The following is a 22,486-nucleotide window of genomic DNA, read 5'->3' on the forward strand; positions in this document are numbered from 1 at the left end:
AAAAAATTAAAACACAGCAAATATGCTGAATATGTATTTACTTGAAATACTGTTTTTAAAAATCATATGAAGGTAAAGGCAGGATCTTAATCTGAAAATTATGGAATCAGGATAAACTCGTTTTTACGTACTCAATAGCTTATATAGATTTGTTCCTAATAACTTCGTTTAGGACTTTATAACATACTATGTGTGGTGTGAAGAATTTATAATGTGATGATGCTTTTGGATAATAGAATACCTCAGTTTTCAGTTCTTAAAAAAAAACCTCAAAACATTCTGATTTTGTTGTTTAAAAAATTGTTTTCATTTTAATGATCTGAGTTAGTAACAAACAAATATACAAAATTGTCTTTCACATTTCCATACATTGTATTATGGACCACTTAAAACTCTGGGCTACAAATGCAGGTTTCTTTGTATCCTTAACTTCAATTATTGTCACTTATAAATAAAGGTGATTTTCGAAAACATGCATTTGTGAACATAGATGCCAAAAGTTGTACATGTAAGTTAATGCACAACCAATAGTGTACATTGTTCATTTGTGCAGTTATGTGTCAAATGCAATTGACACAGGTAGAAGCAGTTGGCCTGGGACAGTTTACTCTATCTGGAAAGCATTTCTGAGAAGCAGATGGAACTACAGTTTAAAACAAAAATTGTATTCTACAAATACAGTAAAATTCACAACTTGCACATCTGAAGCAACTTTTGGGACCCAAAGCTGATTCAATAACCTTGCTGCTATATTGGTTTTATGGGTATAACTCCAAAATCATAGACTGGAAAACAGCTGTTTCAACAAAAATAAATACATATATTAAAAGGAGACTTTAAAAAATGCGAGGAAAGCTCTGAAAAGAGTAGTAAGGTATGAATCACCTGTAATTTTCACTTTTAAAAGTTTTAGAAATTTAAAGAAATTTAGAAACTTAAAGGTAATCTGAACATTTTCTAAGCTGTTTTAAATTAGGATTTTTCCATCCCACCAATGTTTTCTATTTGATAGTATAATAGAAATATGGACGGTTTCTATTGTTGACTTACCATGATAATTCATAAGTCATGATAAATTTGTGACTTCATTAGAGGATCAAAAAGTGGAAACTGGGTTATCATGAAAATGGGAACAAGGAAGCCCCTTCTATAACCACTAATCTGAACTACAAATAAACACCAACACAAAATGATTTTTTATATTAAATTATTTCCAGGTATCTGTAGGGAGGAAAATCCAATCTTTCTTAAAAATGTTTTCCTGGGTGGTGGCAATATGTGCTTTACCTCTTTAACTCTATCTACAACCTAAAATTATTTCTATATTATAAATTTCAAACTCCCTGGCAAGGAATGTGAATGCTAACCAGCTAGGTATTTATTCAACTTCATACAAAGAAAGGACTCATGAATGGACATCATAATAAGAGTCCCACTTTTTGCTAAGGCCCAAGTCTGATGTCCTTGCCTATAATATATGATCAAATGAGAGAAGACCGTGCAAAACAACTGGGTCTCCTTCAGGCAGTTATCAAAGACTTGGCCTCTGATATTATGAAAACACTTGTTTTACTACAATGAATACAACTGCCAACATTTTGAGGGGCAACTGCAGTTGAAAAGGAAATGGATTATTTTCTATAGGAAACATAAGATCAACTTTAAGAAAATGTCCCTGTTTTCCATGGGCCTTACGAAGGAGATGTGGCTAGTGATTTCAAACATGGACTTCAAGTGTTACCTAAATGCATGACAGCTTAACTTAAAAATGTTTAACCATCAATGATTCAGGAAAGTAAGCTGGGGGGAGTAAAGACATGTACGTGTAACACTACATTAGGAGATGTAGTTATCTACTCTGCACTTCATAAATGAAAGAAACCAATTCTGTCCAGAATCAATATCAGAAAGAAATATGGCTGCTTCCTACTCTTCTCCACTTGGCAAAATCAATTTTATGATGCTCTCACTGCTGATAAGTCTCATTTGAGTTAGGCAAAATGAATCTAATAGGTTACTTTTGTTTTCAAAATAAACTGTTTAAACTGGTCTTTTTAAAAGCTTTCAGAAATGGAATATTTAACCACTGAGAGAAATTTCTATTATTACCTTGTCTAATGGCAGGTACAATGATTGTTTGATTAAGGATTATTGCTTTTAATAAGATAACCATCAGAAATAAATATGTAAGCTTAACTCAAACACTCATTTTCTACTCAATGCTACAATGTTTCATTCTCAAATCAAGTCACATGTTATCTTTAATTTTTTGCCAGTTTACCAAGGTTTTAAGTATAAGAAGTTGGCCTGTTAACTCAAAATCAAGACAACAGCAATGTCCACATAAGCACGTCTTATTTGGGCATTGAGCAGGAACACTGCTTTCTTGATAGGACTTAAGGCACTAAATGGTGGTAAAATAAACAAAAAGTATGATGATTAACAACTTCTTTAGAATCCTAAAAAAGGAGATCGTTTAGAAGGACACTAGTAAATCTTTTCTCAAACAAATAAGGCATCCTGTTGGCAAACACAAATAAAACAAAAGGTCATGTTGAACCTAATACATTCACTGTCTCAGCTAAACTACTTGAAACACTAGCTATCAAACTAAAGAAAGCTACAACAGTGTGTATAAAAGTTGGAAAGGCACCAAAAGGAGAGTTCTACCACTTCCAGTTCTAAGAGTTAGGTAAGCTGTGTTTAACACTGCATGTCGCTTAATTATAAATTCTATTCTTCCAAATGTATAATGGTGGTTAATTCTGATTTTGACAAATCGGTTAATCAAGTACTAGTAAGGAGTCGATTTTCATGAATTAGAAAATGACTGCAGTGTCTAACACAACTCCACTTATAAAGCTACACTAATTCTAGTACTGAATGCATATTCTGGATAACACTGAAGCAAATCCATATAAACAAAAATGGTTACCTCAAGATAGAATTCACAATAGAAATTCAATATATAACTAAATAAGATTTACTGGAAATAATGAAAAGTGTAGTACAGATACAACAAACATAATTATAACCACATTTTCCTTGTGAAAAATACAACTATTAGTGAAACAAAATGTACAATTGAAAAATTTTTCCAAAGGAAAAAACAGTATAAAGGAAAATACTTTTCTTTGAGATAGGGAAAATAGTATGTCATTGTTTTTTTCATCACAATATAATTTGACACAAAAAGCAGTCCTAGAATTGCACCAATTCCACATCCAGTTTCCTGAACATGTTAAGAGTAAAAGGAGTTCGTAAAGCAGAATGCAGTTTCTGAATTTCGTATTTTAAATTGAGGATATTCTCATACAAACTGTCACATCGCACCAGCTCTGTTTACATAACGTACAACACTTTCCATTTTGTGGCCAGACACAAATATAAACAGGCGTTTGGTGCCACCTCTCTTTCGTTCTGGTGTTTAGTCAGAGTCAGGAAAAAAATCATCAAGTTACTGAAGTGTTCTCTCTCTAGCAATAAAGAAAAATTGTATTTAGTGCATGCTTCATCATTTGTCAAAAAACATTTCTGAAAATAAAACTCAGTTACCCAATGGTTTACAAAATAGAAAAATCATTCATTAGGATAAAAACGTGGTGGGATTTTAGGTCCATTTCCAAAGGCCTGACTTCCTGGGCAGCACCACTGTCCTTCAGCAGAGGTCACCAGGAAGTTCTAAGAGCAAAGCAGGTGTGCCCGCAGGAGACCACCGCTTCACGCTCACGTATCTGAGGCCCCACACCCCCTGTGGCCCCCCATCTCTGCCAGTTCATTAGTGCTATAACACAGACGGAACTTCCGTGGAAATGTTAGGAACATTTCTGCTGTACATGATTTAGAAGTTCTCCGAATTTTTCAAATAGGTCTTCCACCCATTTTACATTTTTCATACAAAGTTGAACAATTTCTTCCTGTCCTAAGTCTTCATTTCTTTTCTGCACAGAAGAAATCTAAAATAAAGAGAATGACCACATTAGCTTATACTTATCACATTATGAGCTCTTCATAAGGGTTTATGGTTTCTGTATCTTGAATGAAAAGGATTTTATGAATACACCTACAAATATGGATTAAAAAAAAATGCCATCCATGGAGAATGATTATTTCATATAAATTTGGGTGAAGCCTAATCCTATCATTTTTAGCTCCATGAGGGCAAAGAGGAAGGCTAGAAAAAAATAAACGGTTCAAACTTCTGAATTCCTTCCAATTGTGTTAAAAGCTAAGTGACAAATTTTGGGGTGAATTCTGCAATTCAGAGCAACATAAAAATAGTCATCATATTTTGCATGACAATCTTTATTTTCTCCTTTGCTAGATTAGATTTATGAACATCTTTCCATCTATTATCATCAAATACATCAAGTGTAGCCTCAATCCACAACTTAACTCTTTAACAGCTGGTAGTGCTGATAAAAAAGTCTAGTCCACAGCCATTTAAGCTTTGAGGAACTTGATCATTCTATCCCACCCACAAAGTGGTATTATTGTCATATATAACTTCTGAGCAACTTAAATTATGATACGTAAAAGTTACAATTAAATTTTAACTATCATTTCTTCCTGACCATGTACAAAAACCCCTTTCTCAGCAATTAAGTGGGAGAAGGCCATTTTAGTGATAAGGAAGACAGCAGGATATCAAAGCAGTGACTGAAGTGAATTAAGGCAGGATCATGATGGATTATGAGGGAAGAAAATGAAATCAAGTACCATTTATTATGGCAATGTAAAGCAAGCATAAAACATAAAGTTAAGCAAACAGTTTAAAAACATTACCACTTACAGCTCTGGAAGAGCCTCAGATTAATATGAGCACAACACATAACAGAGAGACTCAGAATAACATTACTTACAAGACAATTATAGACACATGTATTTTTTAACAATTCTAAGACATTAAAAAAATACTATAGCTATAGTCTCCTTAAAGTTCAGAAAAACATTTCTTTTTTAAATAAATGAAAAAAATTACCTCATCTTTACATATCAGATAAACATGATATTTATAATGATGGAGTGAATGATACAAAGAATACAGCTGTATTTTCTCTGGGTCAACAGCAAACTCCTATAAAAAGAAAAGAGTTTATAGTCATATTTATTTCATGGGTTATTTGAACTGTGAATGCTTTTACAAAAATACTAGACCAGAAGTCTTAATGGAAATCTTAAAAATAAATGACTAATATGGCTAGATATAGGCTTAAATATGGACAAGAGGTTTATTCAAAATAAGAATTTAAATTGTAGGGGCGCCTGGGTGGCTCAGTCATTGAGTGTCTGTCTGCCTTCAGCTCAGGTCATGATCCCGGGGTCCTGGGATCGAGCCCCGCATCGGGCTCCCTGCTCTGCGGGAAGCCTGCTTCTCCCTCTCCCACTCCCCCTGCTTGTGTTCCTTCTCTTGCTTTGTCTCTCTCTGTCAAATAAATAAATAAAATCTTTTTTAAAAAAAAGAATTTAAATTGTATTTTAGAATCTTCACTCTTTTTTTCTGAATATAAACACACAATATTTCAAAAAATTTAAACATAGAAAAATTTAAACAGTAAACATGTAAGATGACTTATAAAGTAAAAGAATCCTATAATCTCTTGCTTCAGAGATAAACAAGGTCAAAAGCGGGGTATATATTTTTCCATATTTTTCCATGTATAACATGTATTAATGACACGAATTCTGTAATGGGAAGGAAATCCTACTACACATATTGTTCTGCAGCTTTTTTTTTTAATTTTTTAAAAAAGATTTTATTTATTTATTTGACAGAGAGAGACACAGCGAGAGAGGGAATACAAGCAGGGGGAGTGGGAGAGGGAGAAGCAAGCTTCCCGCCGAGCAGGGAGCCCAATGCGGGGCTCGATCCCAGGACCTGGAATCATGACCTGAGCCGAAGGCAGACGCTTAACGACTGAGCCACCCAGGCGCCCCTGCAACTTTATTTTTTATAACTTGTTTTTAACCTAACTAAAACTTGCCTCTATTTATTTATTTATTTATTTTAAAGATTTTATTTATTTGACAGAGAGAGACACAGCGAGAGAGGGAACACAAGCAGCGGGAGTGGGAGAGGGAGAAGCAGGCTTCCCGCGGGAGCAGGGAGCCTGATGCGGGGCTCGATCCCAGGACCCTGGGATCATGACCTGAGCCGAAGGCAGACGCTTAACAACTGAGCCACCCAGGCGCCCCATAACTTGCCTCTATTTATTACATATAACCCCTACTGCTATAAATTACATGAGGGCAGGGAATTTTGACCATTTTTCACAGTTCTATTCCTAGTGCTTAGAACTGTATTCACACAACAGGCACTCAAAAAATTTTACTGAAAGAATGAATGAGTCTTTTTAAAAATTACATAGTATTACATTATCTGGATGGCTCTTTATCCAGTTTCCCACTGGTGATGCATAACTGGATTGCTCTTATAATTAGGCAATGAGCAAAAGCATACATTTTTATGCATTTGTGAATGTGTTTCTACAAAATATATTTTTGACGTGAAATTGATGTTGCTAAACTGATTTCTAAAAAGGCAATAGTTTAGACTATGTTTGAAAATGAGTGAATTCCAATTTCAATAATTTTGCAGATATGGAATATTGAATCTTATGGAACATGTGCATACTTACCTATATGCATTTATATCTAATGACAAAAAAATATACAGAAAATATAAATATAGGTATCAGGTAATTCCTTGCCTATTCATCTATTTTAAAAATCTGCAAGCACTGGGTGCTTGGGTGTCTCAGTCAGTTAAGCATCTGCTTTTAGCTCAGGTCATGACCCCAGGGTCCTGGGATGGAGCCCCGCATCCAGCTTGCTGCTCAGCAGAGTCTGCTTTTCCCTCTGCCCCTCCTCCCACTTGTTCTTTCAGTCTCTCTCTCAAATAAAATAAATAAAATCTTAAAAAAACCCAAAACTGCAAGCACTAACTACATGCAGATACTGTGCTGGACAATGGAGAAAAACAAAATAAGACCGAGTATCTGTTCTTTGAGCTGGACGGAGCTGCTCATTCCTACCTGAAAAGACTTCACAGTTAATAACAATAAAGTATTTGCTTGTTTCAATATTTTAAAGAGGAATTATATTAACTGGAAAAGGCATAATTATATCAAACCATATATACTTACTTGTGCAGATTTGGTGGTTGTTTTAGAAGTCCTTAGAGTTTTCTTATTATAAGTTTTGCCATTCATTTTGATTTTAGAAATAGTAGAACCCCCACTTTTTGCTTTAGAGTCTCGAGTAATTATTGTTAGTTCGGGAAAGCTTTCCAAAGCATTCTTTAAAATAAAGCAAAAATAACTGACATCAGAAGAAAACTAATCCAAACTACTTCCAGCTATTTGAAAAATACAGAAATATATACATACATTTATATATAATACACACATGTATATAGATGGGGTATGGTAATATACAATATAGAAATACACGTGGGTATTAAACAGAGCCACAAATTCTTTGTAGCTCCTCCATCACCATGTGGAACCTACTTCCTCATCCCTTGAATCTGGGTGAACCTTACCTTATGACCTGCTTTATGCCAATAGCACATGGCACTGTAGGGACTCCTTAACAAGCCAGAGAGTTCTAGAAATGCCTCTCTGTGGCTTCAGAGTAGGAGAAAGAGGGACACAGGTTTCTTCAAAGCTCTACCAATTCAACCACTGTCAACACCTGACTCTTGGCCAAGCCCTGCTATAAAGAACGCATCTGATCCCAGATGAATGGGATCTCTCCCTGATGAGAACAGTGAAAACAAGTAGCATTGTAATACTTCTCTGGCTTCACCACGTCTCTGCTTCTTTTGACCTCAGTTGTATGAAGAGTCTAAAACAGACCTTGATGCATTTTGTGGCCACAATGACACAGTAGTTACTCACTGATAACTTAGTGGCCATGTGGCCAAACCAATTCTAGGCCACTCATTAAAAGTCACTGGCATATTTTGCCCTTAACTACTTGGCAAATCATCTGGACATGAAAAACTACAAATAATAACTGAATGATATTTGTAGCTAAATTTAACTAGTTTTAGTATTGTTTTAAGGGGCACCCGGCTGGCTCAGTTGGCCATAGAGTTTACTTAAAAAAAAAAAAAAAAAAAAAAAGTTGTTTTAAAAGATTAAACTGAGTTCACACAATCATTTATTATTTTGACACTAAAAGGGTTCAAGTGCTCCCATTATATTTATCATTCAGAAGGAAGTTCCCATTTGATAAGCTACAGTTTTATAAACAGTTACAACCTTTAAGGCCAACTCTCTTCCAGACTCTTGAGTTCCCAAGCACCTTTCATGATAAGACGCTAAAGATGATTGGAAGCACATGGATTTCAGAGGAAAACAGAACATGATTAACTTCAAAAGGCTTTCGGATTCCCAAAATGACTGAGATCATCATGTTAATGGTGTTAATCATTTCTAATGAACAGAAAATCTTTTAATCTTTTATAATTTACTATTTGTTGTATTTTACTATTTTAAAATCATATTGTAATACTGTGGATATATTTTGGCTTTGAAATGCAAGTTGCTATAAATGAAAATAATAAAAATAACTAATTTTAAAATTAGAAATTCTGTGGTTTTTTTCTTTGAAAATAAGAATATGAAAACTAATTTTTCAGTTGTTCATCATAAACTATTGCATAAGCCTTAAATACCTACTGAATCTACTAAATTCCAAGTGGTGATACAAGTTATTAGAGAACTGGTTTAACATTTCTAAATGGCTAGCCAATGGGTGGCCTGGCTGGCTTAGTCAGTGGAGCATGTGACTCTTGATCTTGAGGGTATAAATTTGAGCCCCACTTTGGGTGTAGAGATTACTTAAAAAAAATAAAATCTTTAAAAATAAAATGGGTAGGGCGCCTGGGTGGCTCAGTTGGTTGAGGGACTGCCTTTGGCTCAGGTCATGATCCTGGAGTCCCGGGATCGAGTCCCGCCATCGGGCTCCCTGCTTGGCAGGGAGTCTGCTTCTCCCTCTGACCCTCCTCCCTCTCATGCTCTCTGTCTCTCATTCTCTCTCTCGCAAATAAATAAAATCTTAAAAAAATAAAATAAAATAAAATAAAATGGGTAGCCCAAACTGGTCATTTTAAAGATTTAGTAAATTTTTAGAAAACACACATATAACAGCATTCTCTTCTCTGCAGAAAATATGGCATTTTCCAAATTTCATTTGATGACAGCAGTTAAGCAGAAAATACTGGACTAGGAGTCGGTAGACCAGATTCTTAGTACTGGGTTTCATACTACCCTTTGACTTTTTTTTTCTTTGCAAGTGCATGTCAGTGAAGAATATAGGACCATTAGTAGTTTGGTGTCATTTAACTTTGTTTTTTTTAAAAGAAAACTCTGCACCCAATGCAGGGCTCAAACTTACAACCCCCAGATCAAGAGTCACATGCTCTGTTGACTGAGCCAGCCAGGCACCTCTGGTGAGATTTAATTTTGAACTCAGTCTCAGAGCTTTAATTTTCACCTAGCTAAAATGAAGTCAACTTTCACTTTTACGTGGAGTTCAGATAAAACAGGGATGTGAAAAAGCTATACAAATTACCCGAATGAGTTGAAAACTTATATCCACACAAAAACCTGCACACAAATGTTTACATAGTAGCTTTATTGATAATTGCCAAGGTAAGGAAGCAACCAGGATGTCCTTCAGTACATGGATAGATAAACTGTGGTATATTCAGACAATGGAACATTATTCACTGGTAAAAAGAAATGAGCTGTCAAGCCATGAAAAGACAAGTTAGAAAAAAATTCTTTTTTTTTTTTAAACAAATGATTTTTTAGATCTTTATTTTTTATTTTTAAAAAGCAAGCTCTATGCCCAACATGGGGCTTGAACTCACAACCCTGATATCAAGAGTCATATGCTCTACTGATTGAGTCAGCCAGGTGCCCCAGAACCTTAAATTCTTATTAGTATTTGAAAGAAGCCAATCTGAAAAGGTTACATATGATACGGTTTTCAACTATAGGACGTTCTGGAAAAGGTAAAACTATAGAGACAGTAAAGAGATCAGTGGTTGCCAGAGGTTAGGTGGGGAAGGAGGGAAGGATAAATAGAGCACAGAGTATTTTCAGGGCAATGAAACTATTCTGTATGACACCTTAATAGTAGGTAACATGTCATTATACTTTTCTTCCTCAAAGCAACAGAATGTATACCACCATGAGTGAGCCATGCAAACGATGGACTTCAGGTTAGAAGGATGAGTCAATGTAGGTTCAACAATTATGACAAATGTACCACTCTGGTGGGACATGCTGATAATGGGGGAGGTTGTTCATGTGTGGTAGATGGGAACTCTCTGTACTTTCTGCTCAATTTTGCTGTAAACCTAAAACTACTATAAAAATAAAGTCTCTTGATAAAAATAAAAAGCTATACAAATGCATAAAAAAACTTCTCCCAAGGTAGGTATGATCAAATGATTCTAAATGTTGTATGTTACATTTTTAATAAGAAAAGCTGGAAATTTTTGACTACGAAGTAACTTCTATGATAAATTTTCTGTGTTTAGATTAGCTTTTTGTTGTTCTATATTTCTGATAACACCAAAACCAACTTAGAGTTCCAAGCTATATTAACAGATATAGCTATATATATCTGCCATTATGTTAGGATCAGTTTTTCCTCAGATACTGAGTAAATCAGGTATGTAAGGGAATTTTGATAACTATGCTAAGAAAAGGCCAATTCTAATTATAGATGAAATATGAAAATTTTGAAAAGGTTTAAAAGAAAAATGACTGCAATTTGGTAGTTTAAAGGAAGTACTTTTGAAAACATCTGGAAATTACGTAGAAGGAATTCTAGATGCATATAAAAGCCTAAAAAATGAATTTAAGCAGTGAAAAGCAAATGATTAACACTAAGAATGGGCTTAATAAAATAAAAAGACAAGCTGAACAGACTCATAATGAATAAAAATCAAATTTTCATTGGGTGAAAAATTGTATAAAACTGAGAATGACTTTCATAAATTTCCTGCCTATTATACTTAAGACTATGATTGCCAGTGAGTTTGCTAATAAATCATCTGAAGGAAATACCTTGAATGACTGATCCAAATGAAGATTCAAAAGAAGTCTCTTTCGGTTATCATTCAGCATGCTATCTATTTTTTTCATATGAGGCAAAAGTAGCTCATCTAAAACAAGATAAAAATTTATTTTAACAGGATAAACTATCAACACAAAAACTTGTAAAAAATCCAACTTTTCCTCAAAGTTAAAACATTAAATTCATGGGTATATATAAATATTACTTTTAAAATACTGGACATGTAGCTTTCTGAACAAAAGCTAACTTGAAAAATAGGTCTGCAATAGCCGAGTGAGAAAAAAGCAGCATAGAGGATGACAGGATCAGAAGTCATGGGTTTTAACCTTGTCTCTGCCACTAGAACTGACTGATGACAGCTAAGTGACCAGTAAACAAATTACCTAATTTCTCTAGACTTCATTTATCATCCAAACAATAATCGTATTACAAAATATAGATTTACCTGACATTATAAAATTCTGTAAAATACCAAATACGAATTTTTTTTTTAGATTTTATTTATTTGACAGAGAGAGAGAGAGAGAGAAAATGAGTGCACAAGCAGGGGGAACAGCAGAGGGAGATGAAGAAGCAGACTCCCTGCTGAGTAGGGAGCCTGATGAGGGGCTTGATCCCAGGACCCTGGGATCATGACCTGAGACAAAGGAAGACACTTAACTGACTGAGCCACCCAGCGCTCTCCCAAGTATGATATTCTTAATTTAACTGTAGTTTGGGCCAAAGAAAAAGTAAGGGAAGAAAAAATGATCAAAATCCAGTTTCAAAAACACAAGAGCCAAAGAGTTATTTCAGAAAAGGGGAGAGTAAAAGTAGATAAAGATTCCTAACTAAAACTTTTCACTTTCTTTTTTTTTAAAGATTTTATTTATTTATTTGAGAGAGAGACTGAGAGAGAGAGAGCATGAGAAGGGGGAGGGTCGGGACTCGATCCAGGGACTCCAGGATCATGACCTGAGCCGAAGGCAGTCGCTTAACCAACTGAGCCACCCAGACGCCCCCCCTTCACTTTCTTTTCTTTTTTGCTCAGCGCAAAGCCTGCTTCTCCCTCTCCACTCCCCTTGCTTGTGTTCCCTCTCTCGCTGTGTCTGTCAAATAAATAAATAAAATCTTAAAAAAAAAAGAAAAAAAAAAAGAAAAGCACTTTCATCAGACTATTAATTACTTTTGGTGCTGTATTAAATATTTTAGGTTACTAGATTATTTCTTAATTTATCAGCATAATAATGTATTTCATAACACTAATCACCTTTAATAACCTTTCTGAAAATGTATATATAATCCTCAGAATCTGGCTACTAATTTTGTAGCTGGATAAAATGATTCTTTATATTTGGAATACAAACATAAGAACAGTGACCAGCAAAAGAACACTTCTTCTAATTGAAGAAAAAGTCCTTAGTGAGGAATACGTTCGAAGGTCACTATACCACACCTTGATAGTTTTCTTTTACCTTTCTAGCAGTGATTAAATCATTTCAAAAACTGTAAGGATTTACATTTCACAAAACAAAGTTTTAAACATTTGTGGATTATTTTTAAAATAGAACAATTAATGTCCTTCTCCCTTATAGCAAATGGAGAAAAATCATAAAACAATGATAAGCAATAGAAAAAAAATCAATTAAAATACAACTACCCAGGAATGACCAGTACTAAGAGATGTGTATTCTATGATGCAAAGAGTTTTGATTGAGTGAAAAAAACATTTAATGGCAAAAATGCCAACCTGGGGAATTAACTATTGGGTTTTAATTGTGGTTATTCTACCATTAGCTTGTTCTATAACTCTATGAAATACATTTAATCTCTTTGAACCTTAGTCTATAAAATAAGTGTTTTAGACTAGGTAATCTGTAACGTCTCTTCCAGCTCTACATGATTCTAAACTGACTGATGTACAGATTACTGCCTCTGATTTTATGGTCAAAAAAATGATGGACCAGAAATTAGACCTTGGATTTTAATCCTTTCTTGGCTACCTGGAAATTGTGGGCTCTTAAGCAAGTCACTTAACTTCTATGAGCCTCACTGTCTTCATCTACAAAATGGCTGTCTGAATTGTTTTGGGATTAAAACAGAACAATGTGTATCAAAGTATGTGGAAATAAAATATGTATTATAAAGCACTGCTGTTGAAGTATATTGTTAGTGATTTTTCTTTGTTACTATCTTTTGATCATACATGCATACAATTCATTTTGATAGAAGGGTAATGGAAACTGGCTCATTAATCCTTTTGTTCCTTTTTTTTAGTTGTCCTTGGAGAATGCCATAGTAGCTGAGGGGTAAATATTAGTGAGCAACATTAAATAAATGAATCACCAGTTTATTTCAGATATTAATTTCATCTCTTTTACTATAAGAAAGTTATTAAAGGAAGAGTATAAAGGACTAATATTAATGAATATTACACAATGCATGCATTGTTTTACTATTAATTGATTAGAAAATAATTATTCTGTGATGTATCTTTTACTAGACACAAATATATGATTTTAATCTTTATACCACTATTATCCAGTTCATCTTTCCAATTATCAGAAAGTAGAATATATTGACATCTGGACCTTGCGTGTAATACAGACACTTAGTGAAGACTTGTGGATAGTTATATAATTTTTCCATGTGTAGAAATCAATAAAAATACATTCAGTATAAAGTTGTTCAAGTATTGACAATTCATGAATTATAGGATTACTTTATAGAATGAATATCATGTATTTGTGAACTGACAATGTACAGATATCTATTACAAAATCCATATATTAAACACGTAACTAACAGACAAGAATAAAGAAGATCCATGAAGTACTACCAAGAAAGTACTACTTAGCAGACTGTACCATTGCTCTTCTCTAAGGCTTGCATTGTGTCAGGGTCCAAAGCAATGCTAACAAGCAATTCCATGTAGCTCTTAAAGGTTTCCTTCATCGCTCTTGTGTTCAAAAAACGAGTGACAAAGGGAGCTGGAGGATCAAATTCTGGGAGAGTAAAAAGATGAAATATTAAATATCCTTCCTGATAACTTTAAAAACACTTTTATTTATAACAAGAACCTAGAAGCAGAAAAAAGGTTGTAGGTAAAATTTCTTCAAATTCAAGTTTTGCCCATTTGGCTTTTAAAAACCCACCCTGGGTTAGAGATTCTCAAAGCTGGTTTGTACATCACAATCACTAGAAAGCTTTTAAAACAAAACAAAACAAAGAACCCAGATTGCTGGACTTACTAAAACAGAATCTTTTGGTGGGGGTAGGGGGGTAGGGGGTGGTAGCAGTAGTAATGAAGCTTAAATATTATACTTCTAAAGATTCCCAGGTGACTCTGAAGCCCAATTCCAGCCCAGCATTTGTAAACGTCAGCCCCATAGGAAACTGTTTCTTTTCCCCTGGCCCCACCACAGCCATTTGCCATCAGCTTGTGCTACTCCAGAACTCACGGTTTCCCTAGATAAAAGAAATCTTAAGACATCTAACGTGTAAGTTAATATACAGTTATCTCTTCTTTTTTACTTCTACGCTTAAATTATGTAAAAGTCTGGTTTAGAGCCAAGGCTTATACGACATTTTTTTAAAAAAATATTTTATTTATTTTTTGACAGAGAGAGAGACAGCGAGAGAGGGAACACAAGCAAAGGGAGTGGGAGAGGGAGAAGCAGGCTTCCCGCTGGGCAGGGAGCCGGACGCGGAGCTTGATCCCAGGACCCTGGGATCATGACCTGAGCTGAAGGCAGACACTTAATGACTGAGCCACCCAGGTGTCCCGAAATTTAAAAAAATATATAAAATAGCCCATGCAGAGAGAAAATTTCACTGAAATTCAATGGAAAAAACTGCAAGATTAGAACTGTCTCAATTTTTACTTTTTTCATTCAAATACATGACTTGTAAAAAAAAACAAACCACAGGTCCAAAATGGTGTCACCTTAAGTTAAGGCCCCAAGTCAGTACACCACCAAGACTTAATAACACCTAACTGTAGTTTCAAGCCCCCAGAAATGTAACCATTAACCAGTCAGCACTAGCAAATTTACTGGTCAGCACTAGGAAATTTAGTTAGACCCCTTTCATTTCACCTTAGGAGGGCGATCTTGCCTAAAACAATGGATTCTTTGCTAATTTAATTTTTTCCACTCTCTACCTTTAAAAACCCTTCCTTTTCTGTAGCCTTTTTGAGGTCCCTCTCCTTGCTAGATGGGATGCTGCCTGATCCATGAATCGAAGAATAAAGCCAATTAATCTTTTAAAATTTACTCGGTTGCATTTGTTGTTATTAACAAACTATTACCATAGCCTGTAATAGCAGTTCTTAAAGTATGGTCCCAGGACCTTTTGGGGTTTCCCTCCAAGATCCTTTTTCTGATGTTAAAATTGTTTTCATAAAAGTGTAAAATGTTATATATCTTTTTCACTCTGTTCACATTTATAAAAATGATGGGTAGAACTACTGGTGCCTTAGTTATTAGTTAGCATGAATTGAGGCAGTGACACCAAATTGTACTAGTAGCCATATACTTTGCCATCTCACTGCCATGCATTTTAAGGGTGGGGGGGGAGCCAGTTTCACTTAAAAATAGTCCTGGGGGCACCTGGCTGGCTCATTTGATGGAGCATGCAACTCTTGAGATTGAGGTTGTGTGCTTGACCCCCATGTTGGGTAGAGATTATTTAAAAGAAATTAAAAAATAAAAAAAAAGGAATAGTCCTTGGTGAAGCAGTAAAAATTATTTGTATTAAGTCCTTACTATTGAGTAAATGTCTTAACATTCTGTGTGATGAAATGAGAGGTACACAAGCACTTCTGTTATGAAGTATGATGGTTATCTCTCGGAAGAACATCTATGCAATTGTTTTAGTTACAAGGTGAACTAGCCACTTTTCTCCCCATGGGACACCATTTTCATTTAAAAGGATGACTGACACACACATTATGCCTATTCAGACTTGGGTATTTGGCAGACTTGGTATTCTTTTTTTTTTTTTTTAAAGATTTTATTTATTTATTTGAGACAGAGAGAATGAGAGAGAGAGAGCACATGAGAGGGGGGAGGGTCAGAGGCAGAAGCAGGCTCCCTGCCGAGGAGGGAGCCCGATGCGGGACTCGATCCAGGGACTCCAGGATCATGACCTGAGCCGAAGGCAGTCGCTTAACCAACTGAGCCACCCAGGCGCCCCAGACTTGGTATTCTTAAAAATTAATGAAGTGAACCTGCCATTCAACGAAAACAATTGACAGCATTTGCTGCCAATGATAAAATTTGAGGTTTCAAATGAAAATTAGAAATTTGGAAAATGTGTATCTACCACTATGAGCTTGACAACATCCCACTATTTAAGGAGTTCACTGATGAGATCAGTGGTAGTATTAATAAGTGTTATTTTTTGATACTGTAAAAATGTATGACCTAAATGTAAGAGCTAAAATCATGAAACTCTTACAAGAAAATATAGGGGTAAATCTTCATGACCTTGTATTTGGCAATGGATTCTAAATATGACACCAAAAGTCTAAGCAACAGAAGAAAAAAACATAAATTTGGCTTCATTAGAATTTCAAATTTTTGTGCATCAATGGACATTATCAAAAGTGAAATGTCAACCTACAGAATAGGATAAAATATTTTCAAATCATGTATCTGATAAGGGTTTAATATCTAGTTTATATAAAGAACTCCCACAACTCAAGAACAAAAGGAGAAATGACCCAATTAAAAAATGTGCAAAAGATCTGAATAGACATTTCTCCAAAGAAGATAAGGAAATGGCCAGTAAGCACTTGAAAAGATGCTCAACATCATTAGTCGTTAGGGAAATACAAATCAAAACTTCAATGAGATACCACTTTACACCTACTAGGATGGCTACAATAAACAACAACACACCAAAACCAAAATATAACAAGTATTGGTGAGGATATGAAGAAACTGGAATCCTATGCATTGCTGGTGGGAATGTAAAATGGTGCAACCACTGTGGAAAATAGTTTGGTGGTTCCTCAAAAAGCTAAACATATAATTATCATATGACTCAGAAATTCTACTCCTAGATGTATTGAAAAAAAGATACAAACAGATATTTGTATGCCAATGTTCACTGCAGCATTATTTACAATAGTCAAAAGGCGGAAACAACTGTGTCCATCAATAGATGAAAAGATAAACAAAATGAACATACAATGGATAAGCTTATAATGGAACAGTATTCAGCCATAAAAAGCAGTAATTGTGAAAACATGCTGTAACACGGATGAACCTTGAAAACATGTTAAGTGAAATAAGACAGGCATGTTTATATTAGATATTTAGAACAGGCAAATTCATAGAAACAGAAAGTAGACTAAAGATTACTAGCAACTGGGGGAAAGGGAATGAGGAGTTACTGCTTAATGGTTACAAAGTTTCTTTTTGGTGTGATGAAAATGTCCTGGAAATAGGGCGCCTGGGTGGCTCAGTTGGTTAAGCGACTGCCTTCAGCTCAGGTCATGATCCTAGAGTCCCTGGATCGAGTCCCGCATCGGGCTCCCTGCTCGTCAGGGAGTCTGCTTCTCCCTCTTCCACTCCCCGTTTGTGTTCCCTCTCTCGCTGTGTCTTTCTCTGTCAAATAAATAAATAAAATCTTAAAAAAAAAAAAAAAAAAGAAATGTCCTGGAAATAGATAGTTGTGATAGTTGCACAACAGTGTGAATATAGGGGCGCCTGGGTGGCTCAGTCGTTAGGTGTCTGCCTTCGGCTCAGGTCATGAGCCCAGGGTCCTGGGATCGAGCCCCGCGTCAGGCTCCCTGCTCTGTGGGAAGCCTGCTTCTCCCTTTCCCACCCCCCACCCCCGCTTGTGTTCCCGCTCTCGCTGTGTCTCTCTCTGTCAAATAAATAAATAAAATCTTAAAAAATAATAATAAATTTTAAAAAAATTAAAAAAAAAACCAACAGTGTGAATATAATTAATGCTACTGAATTGTACACTTAAAAATGGCTGTAACAGCAAATTTTGTTATATTTTACCACAATTTTAAAATGTTGAAAAAAGTGAAACAGAATATATACATTAATGAGCTAACATATTTTCACATGACCAATGGATAATGTTACAAAATCATTCATGGATTAAAGATACATTCGGGGATAAGACAAACCAATAGATTTTTAACGTAACAAGCATGAAACGAAGAAACTACTACTTGTTAAGTTTATAAAACAAAAAACTTCTGAGTATCAAATAAAAATACTCATACTTATCTGAAAATTAATTAAAATATTCCTCCCTTTCCCAACTACAAAGCTACACAAAGCTGGGTTTTCCTTTTTCTTGCTTTTTTTTAAAAAAGACTTTTTATTTATTTATTTATTTATTTGAGAGAGAGAGTGTGAGAGCACGAGCAGGGGGAGAGGCAGAGAGAGAGGAAGAAGCAGACTCCCCGGTGGGCAGGGAGTCTGATGCAGGGCTCAATCCCAGGAACCCAGGATCATGACCTGAGCCCAAGCAGATTTTTTTTTTTTTTAAAGATTTTATTTATTTATTTGACAGAGAGAGACACAGCGAGAGAGGGAACACAAGCAGGGGGAGTGGGAGAGGGAGAAGCAGGCCTCCCGATGAGCAGGGAGCCCGATGCGGAACTCGATCCCAGGACCCTGAGATCATGACCCGAGCCGAAGGCAGACGCTCAACGACTGACCTACCCAGGTGCCCCCAAGCAGATGCTTAACTGAGCTACCCAGGAGCCCCAAGGCTGGGTTTTCTTTATATACTTTAGCCGAAATAATAAATGTAGAAGCAAATATGAAAATGTTACCCTTCTAAAACTACTGTTTAGGAAAATACAGTTGTTAAAATATTAACATGCAATGGGTTTATTTTATTTATTTAATTTTAAAGATTTTATTTATTTGACAGATAGAGAGAGCACAAGTAGGCAGAGTGGCAGGCAGAGGGAGAGGGAGAAGCAGGCTCTCGGCTGAGCAGGGAGCCAGACGTGGGGCTCGATCCCAGGACCCCAGGATCATGACCTGAGCCGAAGGCTGACGCTTAACCAACTGAGCCACCCAGGTGCCCCTGTAATGGGTTTATTTTAAATAAATATTTTAAAAATTTATTTTAATTGATATTTGGTAGATATAAATACATAAAGCCCACAAAAACACAAATGTTTTAGAATCTTCAATAAATCTGAAGATTATAAGGAAGTCGTGAAACAAATAATTTTGAAAACCACCAGCCTATAAATCTATGTTTATTATCAATATTTGCCTTTTTAAGAAGCACTAAAAAGCTTACCTATTAGTGACACCTAGTGGCCACAACTTGAGTTACCAATAAAGAAAAATTTTATCTTGAATGTCCTTTGAGGAAGTGGTACAGTTGTGTGCACATTCAGAACCCAAAGCATTCTAAACAGTAAGGAGGAATGCTAACTGCAAAGACTACATATATTGCCTTCCACACATACTCAAAGCACTGAGTTTCTTTATAAATTCTGATGTGCACATTTTCTAAGTAGCTTTTAAAAAACAACACAAAGTAGACTTCTGCACTGAAGATGACTTTTTGTTACAATTCTATTTCTATATAAATAAGCTTTAAGATGCGCTCCCAAGCAATGACACTTGTAATGTCAGAAGCCAACCTGGCCATCAACCTCAATAGCACCCCCAATCCCAATTCATCATTCACGTTCAGCCTGAATTTCTTATGCGTCCCCCTCTTCCACCCCTACTGCCGCAACTTAGGTTCAGACTTTCAATTTATACCTGAACTATCACATCTTATAATTCAAATTCCAATTTCACCCTGTTTGCTCCCTACTTAAATCCCTCCAAGGACTCTCCTGGGCTTATAGGATCCCAGGCTTTTTAGCTTTAGCTTGGCACACGCAGCCTTCCAACAACCTTTCATCTTTTCCTGCCCACCTCCAACTTTATGCTCCAGAAGAAGGGTCACCAATTTTTTTCTGGAAAGGGCCAGGGGCAAATATTTGAGGCTTTAATGGTCATATGCTCTCTGTAGCAACGACTCAAATCTGCCACCATAGTAGAAAAGCAACTATCTGAAAATATGTAAATGAATTCATGTTCCATTTAAAACTTTTACAAGAATAGGCTGCCGGTCAGATTTGGCCCACTGGCCACAGTTTGCCAACCTCTGCCCTAGACTGAACTTCTTGATGTTTCTTGCATATATTACACACCAAACTTGATGACTAATGGAATGTGTGCTGGTGTATTCTTGTGTTTTACAACTATCTAAGGTTTTAGTTTCTAATAAAGTAAATACATCTATATCTACATCCAGCCTACAAAAATGCTCTTTGGTGTCTTCAACAGTTTTAAGCGTATAAAAAAGTGTTCTACAGTCAAAAAGTTTGATAACTGCTGACCTACTTCAATCTTTTCATTTTATAAAAGAGAAACTAAGGCACACAGAGGTTACCTAGCTTAGTCAAGGGCAGCCGGTTTGCTAGGGGCAGATACCCTGCAGTATGCATGATATTATATAATTAATAAACATATTCCATGTATACGTAACTACACATTATTATATATATATTACTATACTTTACTAACTACAGTTTCAAGAGTTGCTGCTTCCTAGACTCATTTTACTCTTTTCTTCTGACATAAATATGGACTCAGACGTTGAGAACAGGACTCTTAGTATAAATTATCTGATCTAATCCCCATCCTATCCAAAGAGGTGAGATAACTGGCATTAGTATGGTTAGAACTCAAAACAGTCTTCTTTCAGTTCACTGCTTTTTCTACTTTACAAGGTTGTATGTGTGGGCAAACTGTGCTTTCAATTAGTGTTCAGGGAACGTGAATTTGTGTTTGTATGTACATATATATGTAAGTATGTATGTATTTTTAAAATTTATTTTTATAAAAGCCTAGGCTGAACTTAATTAGGTAAATCCCCTGAAAAATAAAACAATTTTGAATTGTGAGCATTACTCCTTCTCTCTGTTCATGTAGACAATCTAAAGTTATCAAGGTATTCATTTCATGGAGAACTTACCCTCATCATCACTACTACTAGAATGGATCTCAGGAGAGGAGTCAGATTGGGATGATGAAAACTCTTCTTTCCATTTCTTCCGTTTCTTTGGTGGTGGCTCAGCCTTTACTTTCAGCTGTTTAACTTTGGGTTTCACGGAAGGGGCTTTTGTAGTTGTAGTTTTTGGTGTTGGAGGATCAGAAGTTTTACTGCTACTACTTGGCTTAGCCTGAACAGTTCTGCAATGTTACAGACAAACTTCATTAACACACTGAATTGTCAAATTAAATGAATTAGACCAAAAATGAGTAACGCTAGTGAAGAAAAGTGTATTACTTCACCAACACCTCCAAAATGAAGTCCAAGTTCTACATATCTCCAATGATGATTCCCCCTCCAAATTCTCCTGAAATACACTCTTAGCCACTGACATTCAATATTCAGTTATTAAAGGACTCTTAATTCAATCTCTGTTTCTCTCTCTTCACTCCTTCTCTCCCTTTATGAACTCATTTTCCTGCAGATGAGGCTGTACAGCCAGTGATCAAAGGCTTTGGGAGGTAATGCACGATACACCCTTGATAGTCACATCTAACTCTGACCATCTGAAACCCTCACAGGCTCTGGTGGAGCCAGGTTTTGATGTGGAGACCCAACTATGTCTGTCCTAGAGCCCCTCAAGATTTTGTGTTAGTTCTGGAGGTTCAAGTGGATAAAATGTCACCATAAAAATAAGGTGTGCTGCCTTCCATAAGCTGGACTCTTAATCAAACTAGACCTTCCGAGCACTAGATTGAGAATATCTAGGCTCATATCCCCTTGTCCCCTACAGATCACAGGAATGTGGCTAGGTCATTTGTCTTCCAGATAACCCAGAATCACGATAACTAATATATGATGATAATTCTATTGTATACTTGCTTAGTAATGTATGGGTTTTACGATTTTTTCCTCAAAATTCATTTCAGTTAAAATCTGACACTTCATTATAATTTTTATTTTATGGATAAAAAAAGGGGCTTCAAAAATGTTGTGTTGCTCTAGGTCACAGAAAGCTGGACTCAACTCTTTTGACTCACCCATTTCCCCCCCCTACATTAGGGTGACACCAAAAGGACTCTGGGAAAGAAAAGAGTACCCATCCTACCATAGATAAGTCAATCCTTCAAAAGGAATCACTTATTACAGTGGGCACTGCATTTTCAGACTTGTATATAATGAAAAAACCAAACCAAACCAAACCAAACCAGGCTCTTTAACTGATGTAATTATTTATATAAAACACTGCCAGGGTGCCTGGCTGGCTTGATCAGAGGAATGTGCGACTCTTGATCTTGGGGTCGTGGGTTCAAGCCCCACACTGGGTATAGAGATTACTAAAAAAAAACAAACAAACAGAAAA

At 35.7% G+C, this 22,486-nt stretch overlaps 1 protein-coding gene and 1 long non-coding RNA gene across 6 annotated transcripts in view; one reads left to right on the forward strand and one right to left on the reverse strand.

Annotated features, from left to right (window-relative positions):
• Positions 1-8,512, forward strand: part of LOC129046348 (uncharacterized) — a 28,856-nt gene extending 20,344 nt beyond the window's left edge. The window contains exon 3 of the long non-coding RNA XR_008507468.2: positions 8,291-8,512. This is a non-coding gene — a long non-coding RNA (uncharacterized LOC129046348). The remainder of the gene's footprint in view (positions 1-8,290) is intronic.
• Positions 635-22,486, reverse strand: part of QSER1 (glutamine and serine rich 1) — an 80,652-nt gene continuing 58,800 nt past the window's right edge. For 4 of the 5 annotated variants that reach the window (XM_045893941.3, XM_064576700.1, XM_064576701.1 and 1 more), the window contains 6 exons: positions 21,106-21,323; positions 13,947-14,084; positions 11,091-11,188; positions 7,146-7,298; positions 4,982-5,077; positions 635-3,956 (listed from right to left, as the gene is read on the reverse strand). In XM_045893941.3, the coding sequence (XP_045749897.1) occupies positions 3,816-3,956; positions 4,982-5,077; positions 7,146-7,298; positions 11,091-11,188; positions 13,947-14,084; positions 21,106-21,323 (844 nt within the window). In that variant the 3' untranslated portion in view covers positions 635-3,815. Of the gene's footprint in view, positions 3,957-4,981; positions 5,078-7,145; positions 7,299-11,090; positions 11,189-13,946; positions 14,085-21,105; positions 21,324-21,796; positions 22,461-22,486 lie in introns of those variants that run through there. The other variant, XM_045893943.3, reaches the window with a different exon arrangement.

This window comes from Mirounga angustirostris, unplaced genomic scaffold (assembly GCF_029215605.1).
Source record: "Mirounga angustirostris isolate CCGP_5_RB_7025 unplaced genomic scaffold, mMirAng1.0.hap1 SCAF_13, whole genome shotgun sequence".
Taxonomy (NCBI): Eukaryota; Metazoa; Chordata; class Mammalia; order Carnivora; family Phocidae; genus Mirounga; species Mirounga angustirostris.